The sequence below is a fragment of the Hydra viridissima genome, unplaced genomic scaffold (genome assembly GCF_058129835.1).
Source record: "Hydra viridissima isolate aposymbiotic clone 2 unplaced genomic scaffold, HvirCarnegie_v1 scaffold_5, whole genome shotgun sequence".
NCBI lineage: Eukaryota > Metazoa > Cnidaria > Hydrozoa > Anthoathecata > Hydridae > Hydra > Hydra viridissima.
This window is the reverse complement of record NW_028324304.1, coordinates 7,683,924-7,694,067: the sequence shown is the minus strand read 5'-3', so window position 1 is coordinate 7,694,067 and position 10,144 is coordinate 7,683,924. Positions and strand designations below refer to the sequence as shown.

At 27.7% G+C, this 10,144-nt stretch overlaps 1 protein-coding gene across 3 annotated transcripts; it reads right to left on the bottom strand.

The window, feature by feature from the left end:
- Window positions 1-512: 512 nt before the first annotated feature.
- LOC149888366 (uncharacterized) lies at window positions 513-5,197 on the bottom strand. 3 transcript variants are annotated; one of them, XM_090086656.1, is made up of 3 exons: window positions 5,064-5,197; window positions 2,746-2,874; window positions 513-1,714 (listed from the first exon to the last, which is right to left on the bottom strand). In XM_090086656.1, exons 2-3 carry the CDS (start codon window positions 2,864-2,866, stop codon window positions 669-671), a joined length of 1,167 nt encoding a protein of 388 aa, XP_089942782.1. In that variant the 5' UTR covers window positions 2,867-2,874; window positions 5,064-5,197; the 3' UTR covers window positions 513-668. The 3 variants fall into 3 exon arrangements, with proteins under 3 accessions (XP_089942782.1, XP_089942784.1, XP_089942781.1); XM_090086658.1 differs by having other exon boundaries at window positions 4,085-5,155; XM_090086655.1 differs by lacking the exon at window positions 5,064-5,197 and adding an exon at window positions 3,632-3,783.
- Window positions 5,198-10,144: the final 4,947 nt, after the last annotated feature.

Here is a 10,144-nt window from a genome sequence, read left to right as displayed (position 1 = left end):
TAAAAACCTCTATCAATGTTCAACTAATATGCTTAAAATTACTAGTATAATGGCGGAATTGTCGAGTTGTTTAGAAAAGATTTTTGATATAAGTAATTATTTCCATTATTGTTTTCTATTTCTTGTCTCCTATTTTCCTAAAAACGTGACTATAATTTTGATCACATGTTTAGTTTAATGAATCAAATTTTTTTAAATTCTAAAACTTTGAAACTGAAATTGGAGAATTTAAAAGAATTGTTTTTTTTTTTAAAAATGTCTTGTGGGAAAGTAAGTTTAAAAGTTATATTTTTCATTTCAAATTGAGAAAAGTCGAAAAAAAAAATCAAATTTTTAGCAATTAAATTGAAAAAAGTTCTTTATTTCCATTATTTGCTTCCGAATGTCTACAAATTAAACTCTAATTTATTATTTAACCTGAATTGTAAAATTAGCCTAACAATAAATAATAAATAATAAAATTTTAAATAGAAAATTTCAAAAATGAAATAAATAAGAAAATAATACTCAAATTCATATTTTTTTGATATATTTAAAAAAAGGCAGTGTAAAAGGCTTAAAAAATCAGTACAAAATCAAATATTCTTTTACAACAAGCAAATTACAAACTTTATAAAGTAAGAGGCAATATTGCTTTTCATCTTTTTATCACAAAAAACCAGTATTACTTATAAGGCTGGTTGCTGTTGTGTAACACAATGAATCATCCCACCGTTTTTATAAAGATTTCTAACATCTATTCCAATAACCTTTCGGTCAGAATACAGCTTTGCAATGATGTTGTTGGCAACCTCGTCGTTGGGGTCTTTATAATTAGGAACTAATACTATTTCATTTGCCAAGTAGTAGTTTATATAGCTGCCTTTGTACCCAAGGTTCTCTCCATAAGTTGTGTTAACGTTATACTTTGATAAAGGCAAAATAACTTTGATATAAACTTTATTGTTCACATCTGATGCAGAATATAAGGTGCGAATATCGTTTTCAGAGACTCCCCATTCAATTAAATCGTTCTTACTCATCGTCACTAATCTGTTATTTGGTGCAAATTTTGCAATACCATCAATATGCATATCGGTAAAATCACCGACCGAAAAGCCACCATCCAACCAAATAAATTTTGAAACCCCATAGTAATGAGAGAAATATATTTCGGCTTGCCCTTGCGTCATTCCAGGATTTCTAACTGTGTTGACGCGTTTTTGGCTAATTATAGCACTTCGGGTTGCCAATAAAACTCCTTTACCATCCAACTCAACGCTTCCGCCTTCATTGACCATTCCAACCTTAACCACATCCATTTTAATATCTTTTCCTATTAGAGTTGGAACTAAATCATCATTTTTGTAGTTGCATTTTCCACCCCACCCATTAAAGCCCCAATCTTGAATAACCAATCGTCCTGCGCTATCTCTTGCAAATATTGGTCCATTATCTCTGACCCAAACATCGTTTGTTTTATATATCTTAAAGTCCACGTTAGTTAGAGACAAACCTTCCTTTTCTAGCAATTCAGTTATTCTTTCAACTTCTTCTTTGTTGTAAGCGATAATATGAACTTTTTCGTTGATGCAGAGTGCTTTTGTCATAGCAACCCAGGTACCATCAAGCCTTTCGCTGTACTCAGTTCCATATTCAAATTCGTGCGGCCATTGCAACCACGTACCTTCGTGTTCTTCAGCCTCGTCTGGAAAGGTGTATGCTCCCAAATTACCTAAAAAATACTTTTTGTATTATCGCCTATAGCACCCAAAGAAGATTTTGTCCTGTGAATTGTAGAAAAAGAACCCATGGCCTACTATAGTGTTAGGTCGAGTAAACGTACGGCTTTAAAGAAAAAAGTAGGCGAGTTTTTCTTTTAATAATTTGTAATACGGCGCAATCAAGGAAAAGAAAGTCTTTACTATGTTTTAATGAAATGTAGCGGGTTTGCATTTAATAAACGATTTTTTCATTTAAAAGGTTTTATTTGTTACAAAAACCTTTATTTATGATAAATTAATTACTATCTAATGAACTAATGAATCTATTTATTAAATAACCCAAAAAACGAATGCTTACATAAGAAAAAAACTCGCCTACAGTGTTTTTAAAAGCCGTATGTTTACTTTGCCTGTCACTATAGTTGGCCATGGTCGAACCTTATACACGTGTCGAACATCATTCCCAAGGTTCTAGTTTTCGAAAATGCATACGAATTTTCTGTGAAAATATTTTTTTTTTAATTCACTTTTTGAGAAATCGTCAGAGTTAAATTCATTAAGTAGGCGTTAAAACCTTTGAGTAAAAATCATTAAGTCGGCGTTAAAACCTTTGATATTTAAAGTAAAGGAAGTAGGGTCTCTTGTAAAGAAAGCGATAATAGCATCAAAAAGACAACTAGAATAATATCGAAATATTTAAATTCCTCAAAATATTTTTGTTTATTCACAAATGGCCCGTCTTCCGCAAGTAAGCCTTGATTTTTTATTCGGCAATGGAGAGGATATTTTTTAATTCTCCTCTACATAAAAAACCAATACTGCCAACCCTATGAATGCTCTTCAAATAAAAAAGAAACATCATTTTACTTTAATTCTAAATACAAGTAATGAAACTATTAGAATTTGGGATCACAACACAATTTATTTTTTTTTACCACACGTTGATGTAACAAGAAATTATTTATTAAAAAGAAATAAAAAAAAAAAAACATTTGATTGACTCAATGCACAGCCATAAACATAATGAAGCAAGTTCTCTTACAATTGGAATCCGATCGTCCTTTTGTGCTCATCGGCTTCTTATCTTTTTGGGATAAATGCGAAGCGGTAGCCATAAATAACACCAGAAAAAATAGTCGTTCAATCCACAAAATTTTAGCCATTCTCTTTTCTTAAATTTGATAAATAAGATTCAGGATTGAGTCATTGGTCATTAACAATAAATTATAACAACATTTCTTTTACATGTATTAAAGTAATTTAAAAATGTCAACTTTCAGAGAAATTTAAAATTAAATTTTTTTTTTTTCTTTTACACAAAAAATTACATTCAGACAGAAAAAAAAAAGAAAAAATTATTACAAAAACATTTCTTGCATTGCATAAATTTTATAGTTGTATAAACCAAGATATAACTATAGTTTTACTAATCAAGGTAAAAGTAATTGAAATTATTGTCCAAGTATTGTGTAGCTGTATAACAGAAAGAATGGAAAGAAACGGAAAATGAAGATTTATGAGTATGAAATAAAAAAAATTAAAACTTTCCAATTTAATCTTGAGGTCTTAACAAGTAGCGTTCGTTTTTTTGGTTTTTAACGAATAATAAAGAATAATGACCAACCTATCAATATCTGTTTTTTAAGATAAATCGAAGTTTCTGAAGTTTATTATAATGAAACTCTTGATGCGTTTAAAGCATATAAATTTTTGGTGTGACAAGTTTATATTCATGTATAAGTTAGTTATCTAAAACTTGTTATAAAGATGAGTTTAATGGTTTGAATTGAAAAGAAGTTGCAATAAAATTTTTTTCTTTTTTCTACGCTCTGAGACGCTGAGTATTAATATTCATGAAAGATGACACAAGCTTTATAAACAAATTTCAAATATATACATTTAAATAAATGATGCTTGCAATTACATACCTCTTTACACGTCTTTTATGATTAAAATTATGTCCGAGTTAAAAATTTCAAAACCAGTGATTAAGGATTATGAATATTTTTAATTTTTTTTATCTTTAAGATAAAAAAAATTAGGAATGTTTTAGAAATATTTGCAAGTTGTACAAATATTTGCAATTAGTAAATTAGTAAGATATTTTAAAAGAATGGAAACTCGGCAGGATTTTTGACATCATTTGATATATATGACCATCATTTCTTTTCAAATATCATGCTGAGTATTTTAGCAATTTTTTCCAAATTTTTTTTAAAAAAGATTCTTAAGATTTTTGATCTTGTTGACGCAGACGAAGTTTTTTTCTTTCTTTAATGAGGATTTCTCGTACGCGTGTTATAATTTGGCACTTTTCTGAGAAAGATACGGAGCTTACAAAAAATAAAGAAAAAAATTTTACTTCATCAAATTAAACATACCAATAAGGTTTACTTTGCATCAATGCAACTGTTTTCAGCTGTGATCACTGCTTCAATCCGAAATCGGAACTTTAAGGTCTACTTGATGTATTTGTTTGTTAACCCAGTCTAGACCCAAGATCTGAGCTGGCGTTTGGTCAGTGTTAAGGTTTTGTTGCTTACAAGTTTATGTTTGGACTTTACCCAGTCTGAAGTCCGAAGAATTAAGGTCAGGAGAGCATAGCGGCCAGGTATTTTTGGGCAAGAATTTCAGGTGATTAGCAACCCACTGCTAGGTAACATAGGCCTTTTGATGCGGAGCTCTATCGTGCATGAAAACATAATTTTCAGGATTTGAGGCGTTTAAACATTTTCAATGTAGTCCTCTTTACCCATTTTCAGCCAAAAAAATGTAAATACTGGGGGCATTTTTTCACCATCGGAACTGACCATTCCAAAAATCATGATTTGTGAGGGATGCTTTGTCTAAGATGCGAACTTGACATTGTCTGGGATATCCGATACTTTTAAAAATGAAGGGAATTTAAGACCGAATTTACCTGGCTAAAGACCATGTCCTAGCTTCTTTCACAACCTTTCTGATAGAGAAAAAACTTACCCCAAGATCTCGGGCCATCCTTTTGATTGTCTTAGCTGGGTTGGTCCGGATCTTCCTCTTAATCTTGTTGATAAAATCTCGGTTAAAAACTGAAATGGGTCTGATACTTCCAGACTTCTGTTCCGTAGTCCCACAAATCTTTAGGCTCTTGTTAATAGTGTAAACAGTCCTTATTTACTTCCGAGGACCTTGACATTCCCGCGTGAAGAGTTATTTACATATTTTTTATCTTCAAAGTTATTGACATCATTTGGCGAAACAGTTTTTTCGGAAAATTGTTTGGGACGATCACAGAATCTCATAAAAGTTGAAAACCAAACTTTAACACGCGTATGGTATGTTAAAATATGTTTTTATAAATTTAAAATACTTTATAAATACCTCGATGCTTTTTCAGAACAGTTTTTTATGAAAACAAATCTTTAGTGGATGTTCTTACAGCTAATTGCCGTTCTAGCTTTTAATATCTGAAAGTTCTATCATTCATTTAGTAAGTCGGTGTTTAATAAGATTTATTGATGTCATTGTAGAGCACAAATTAAGAAGATAAATAAAAAAAAGAGATTAAATTTTTAAAAGACAGGTCATTAGTTGATTTGATGCAATTTTCGATCGTGCTGATGTCTTAAAGTTGTTTTGGTGCAAATCACTTCAAAAGATTTTTTTTTTTTCATCGATCATTTTATTTTTTTTTTTTTCATCGATCATTTTATTTTTTTTTTTCATCGATCATTTTATTATTTTTTTTCATCGATCATTTTATTTTTTTTTTTTCATCGAGCATTTTATTTTTTTTTTTTCATCGATCATTTTATTTTTTTTTTTCATCGATCATTTTATTTTTTTTTTTCATCGATCATTTTTTTTTTTTTTTTTCATCGATCATTTTATTTTTTTTTTTTCATCGATCATTTTTTTTTTTTTTTTCATCGATCATTTTATTTTTTTTTTTCATCGATCATTTTATTTTTTTTTTTTCATCGATCATTTTATTTTTTTTTTTTCATCGATCATTTTATTTATTTTTTTTCATCGATCATTTTATTTTTTTTTTTTCATCGATCATTTTATTTTTTTTTTTTCATCGATCATTTTTTTTTTTTTTTTTTCATCGATCATTTTATTATTTTTTTTCATCGATCATTTTATTTTTTTTTTTTCATCGATCATTTTTTTTTTTTTTTTTTCATCGATCATTTTATTATTTTTTTTCATCGATCATTTTATTTTTTTTTTTTCATCGATCATTTTATTTTTTTTTTTCATCGATCATTTTATTTTTTTTTTTTCATCGATCATTTTATTTTTTTTTTTCATCGAGCATTTTATTTTTTTTTTTCATCGATCATTTTATTTTTTTTTTTTCATCGATCATTTTATTTTTTTTTTTCATCGAGCATTTTATTTTTTTTTTTCATCGATCATTTTATTTTTTTTTTTTCATCGAGCATTTTATTTTTTTTTTTCATCGATCATTTTATTTTTTTTTTTTTCATCGATCATTTTATTTTTTTTTTTCATCGATCATTTTATTTTTTTTTTTTCATCGATCATTTTATTTTTTTTTTTCATCGAGCATTTTATTTTTTTTTTTCATCGATCATTTTATTTTTTTTTTTTCATCGAGCATTTTATTTTCATCATGCAGGACAAAAACAAATTTTTAATTGAAAACTTGGGTTTTTTTTATCAAGATTTAAATTCTTTATTGTGTTGCAAATTGCAGTCAATTTTTTTAAATTTACTTATCAGAGATTTTTTCCTTAACATAATTACATCAAATGAAATACTTCCTTTCTGAGGATACTTCTATTGCAATTTATTCTGTTAAATATATTAGATTTTTAGCTTTCCCTTTCGAACAGCGCAAGGATATCCGTTACCTAGACCCTTGAGACAATCACTTTCGCGTTTATTAAGCATATTTACCAGTAGCTTAATAGTTTTAAACAATAGTCCTGATGCTGGAGCGGTATACTTTTTATTTCATTCCACAACTGTATTTTTTATGCCAGTTTCCTTAAGAGAAGCAATTTTAGCTTTAGGAGATAATTCTAATGCTAAATTAGTATGGCATCTTGCTATACGTGCCTTAGATTTTCTAAAATTGCATTCTAAATCTTGTTGTAAGCGTTGTGGTGAGGATTTTGTAATAAAATCTCAACATTTATATTGAGATTTTATTACAAAATCCTCACCACAACGTTCATGTTAACCACTTTATCATTTTTGCTTCGTAATGAGTATTTACGAACCTTATCTTTTTATCAACGTGGTTTATGAAGAGATAACGTAGAAAAGATTTTGTTCTTTATGTTAAACAAAAAAAGTAAAGTAGGATAACCTTACATGATAACCTGCAACATAAATATGAGCCTGAATAGTTGTTAAATGATATGTTTGGAATGGTTGAATAAGTTCTTTCCAACTCTAAATGGATAGGATAAAACAAATCTTATTTTAGAATACTTTAATTGTTGTATATATATGTTATGAATTTTAAAGAGGATTTTTATTTTTATTTTAATATTAATTCCATTTATTTCTATTTTAATTCCATTTATTGATTAAATCAAGGAAACCCACGGCACTTTATTCATTTTGGAAGCATCTTTTAAATGCACAGAGATTTGCATATAAAAGCCGAATTTTTTTTAAATAAAAAGCCGTTCAAATAGGAAAAAGTCGCAACTATTAAAAAATTATTACTTATTTGCTAATTGCTGTTGTGTATTGCAGTGAAACATTTCATCATTAACGTTTACAATTTCCGTAAATTTGACCGATACAAACTCAGCTTAAATTATTTTGTTAAAAATTGATGAAAAGAAATTTTTTAGATTACAATAAAAACAGAGCTGCTTTTTTGATCGGAGGCACAAAATATTTCTCTATGATCTTAGAGTACTGAACAAAAAGTTTCAATTGAACATTATTTATTGATCCCCAGAGTAAGTTTTAAAATAAGACACCTTAAGGTAAGTAAGTTTTGAGACTACTTGTACAGCAGCACTTTTTGCGTTTTTTTCAGAGCTAATATTGTTTACTGTGTTTGGGATCACATGGTAGCTATGAAATTGCTGAATGTAATTATCTTTTCTGTCTTGCATATGATCTATGTAGAACATATCAGACATGTTTGAAATAATCTTTTTTCTATTACCCGCACTTGATTCATTACTTCAGTTATTATATTGATACTTTCGATGGTATTTTCTCCAACTGCTGCCCAAATAATAAATAATGTAATATTATCATTTGCAAAAATACTAACAATGTGCTTTCCTAAATGATAATTAACATAGAATTATAATATTTTAATTATGTTAATTATTTCATGTTTTTATTAACATAGATGCTAATTATCATATGGTAATTTACATAAATATTAATAAATATATGACATAATTTGTATAATTAAAATATGATAAATAAAATATATATATATAAATTATCATATGCAAATTATCATTTAAGCAAATTATTTAGTTGTTTTGCAAATGATTTTATTATGATTGCTTGTTTTTACCTTACCGAAGTTGTGTAGATCAGTGGTGTACAAAATGGGGGTCGCGAAAAATTTTGGGGGGGTCGCCAAATTCAAAGAAATGTATTTGAGAATAAAAAATACAAAGCCATAGAAAACAAACCAATAACTTTTCTGTGCTGAAAAAAAATATCCACCTCTATGATTTATATCAACTTTTATTTCAAATTTATTTTGATAGATTTTGATATGTGAAATAAGTAATATTTATTATAGTGCAAAAAGTACGGCTATAGTGTCTTACAACGTTTTATCTTCTTTTTTGCCCTTCTTTTGTAAAATAAAAATATAAACTATCATGCTATATGATACAAACGTACATTAAAAGTGTGCGTTAAAAATTTTAATGCACAATTTCATACACTTACATATATGCTAACGTTGTCAATGAAAATATTATTATACATTATATTATTACAACAACTTCTTTGCAAACGAAAACATCTACTTTGCAAAAGAAAATGAGATATTAATTTCTATTTTAACTTAATCTTTTGATTTTAATTTCATTTTTTAATTTAAGTTTCGACTTGCCACAACTTTTTGTTAACAATTGGAAATAAAGACACCGATTTAAAGAAGAAGGTGGTTAACATTTTGATTTAATTTGTATCATCGTACCTATATGAAACTGATTTTTCTAAATTAATAGCTATTAAAACAAAATATCGATCTCATTAGATCCAGAGCATGATTAACGGGTCGCAATTTCCAACATAAATCCAATTGTAAAAGCAATTATGAGCTTTTTACAAATTCATACTTCACATTTTCATATTTTCATTAAATTAATGCTTAGATATAAAACTTTAGTTTTATATTTAATGTCACTATATATGCATAAATAAAACCGTTCTTAAACTTATTAATGTGTTAGTTAATGAAATTTTATGTATTTTATTTGACTATAACTACATTTATGGTTGAAAAAATGTCCACTGTTTACCTAAGAGGTCGCGATAAAATTTTATACAATATTATAAGGTCGTACATCAAAATGTTATGCGCACCACTAGTGTAGACTATGCAATTACTATTAAAGAAAACTGGCAACACGCTTAGTTTTTAAAAAAAACGTACGAGAGATATGTAGACCAGTGATGGTGCATGGAAGCAATTTCTACAATAGTTAATTATTTTGACTAATATATGGATATTATCCTTAACACGAACTGCTTCTTTTTATTGTATGACAGGTTATGATTAAAAAGAGCAAGAGTTTTTACTAAATATATAAAATTAACAATATGATTGAAGGCAATTAAATATAGCATAAACAAAAGAGAAATCTTAGATATAATTGGGTAAGTTTGTTATGTTCTCCATTAACAAAATCTAGACTGTCTCCATTCACAATTTCTCAATTGTTTCCGTTACCGAATTGCATGTATCTTCGTTTACAATGCCTCAATTTCTCAATTAAAACGTCTCCATTTCCTGGATTTTACAATATGTCCAACATCTGTATTTAAAATGTCTCCAATCCATTTATCTGTTATTCATTATAAATAGTTGTCCATTATTTATTTCAATTGAAAATAAGATTAAGTTGAAAATGTTTTTAAAAATATAAGCAGGCTAAAATATTGTTTATGAGCTTAACATGAAGTTTTACACTTGATTTTAACTTGGTTAAATGGTTTAACTATCGGATCTGCAATGCAGGAACTTTACATTTTACGCAGTAATAATTTCAATAGATAATTTTTTCTAAGCAAATCAGTGAAAAAATTTAGTTTAAAATTTTAGTTTCCTGCATGTTTTCCTGCTTAATGAGATTTACTGGCTTATTTTTCATTACATTACATCTTATATCATACCAGTTTATTGAGCTGCGTATCTTTGCACGCAAGTTACATGCTATGAAATTAAATTACATTATACAACTCTATCAATGATTCGAATCAGGGTTTGA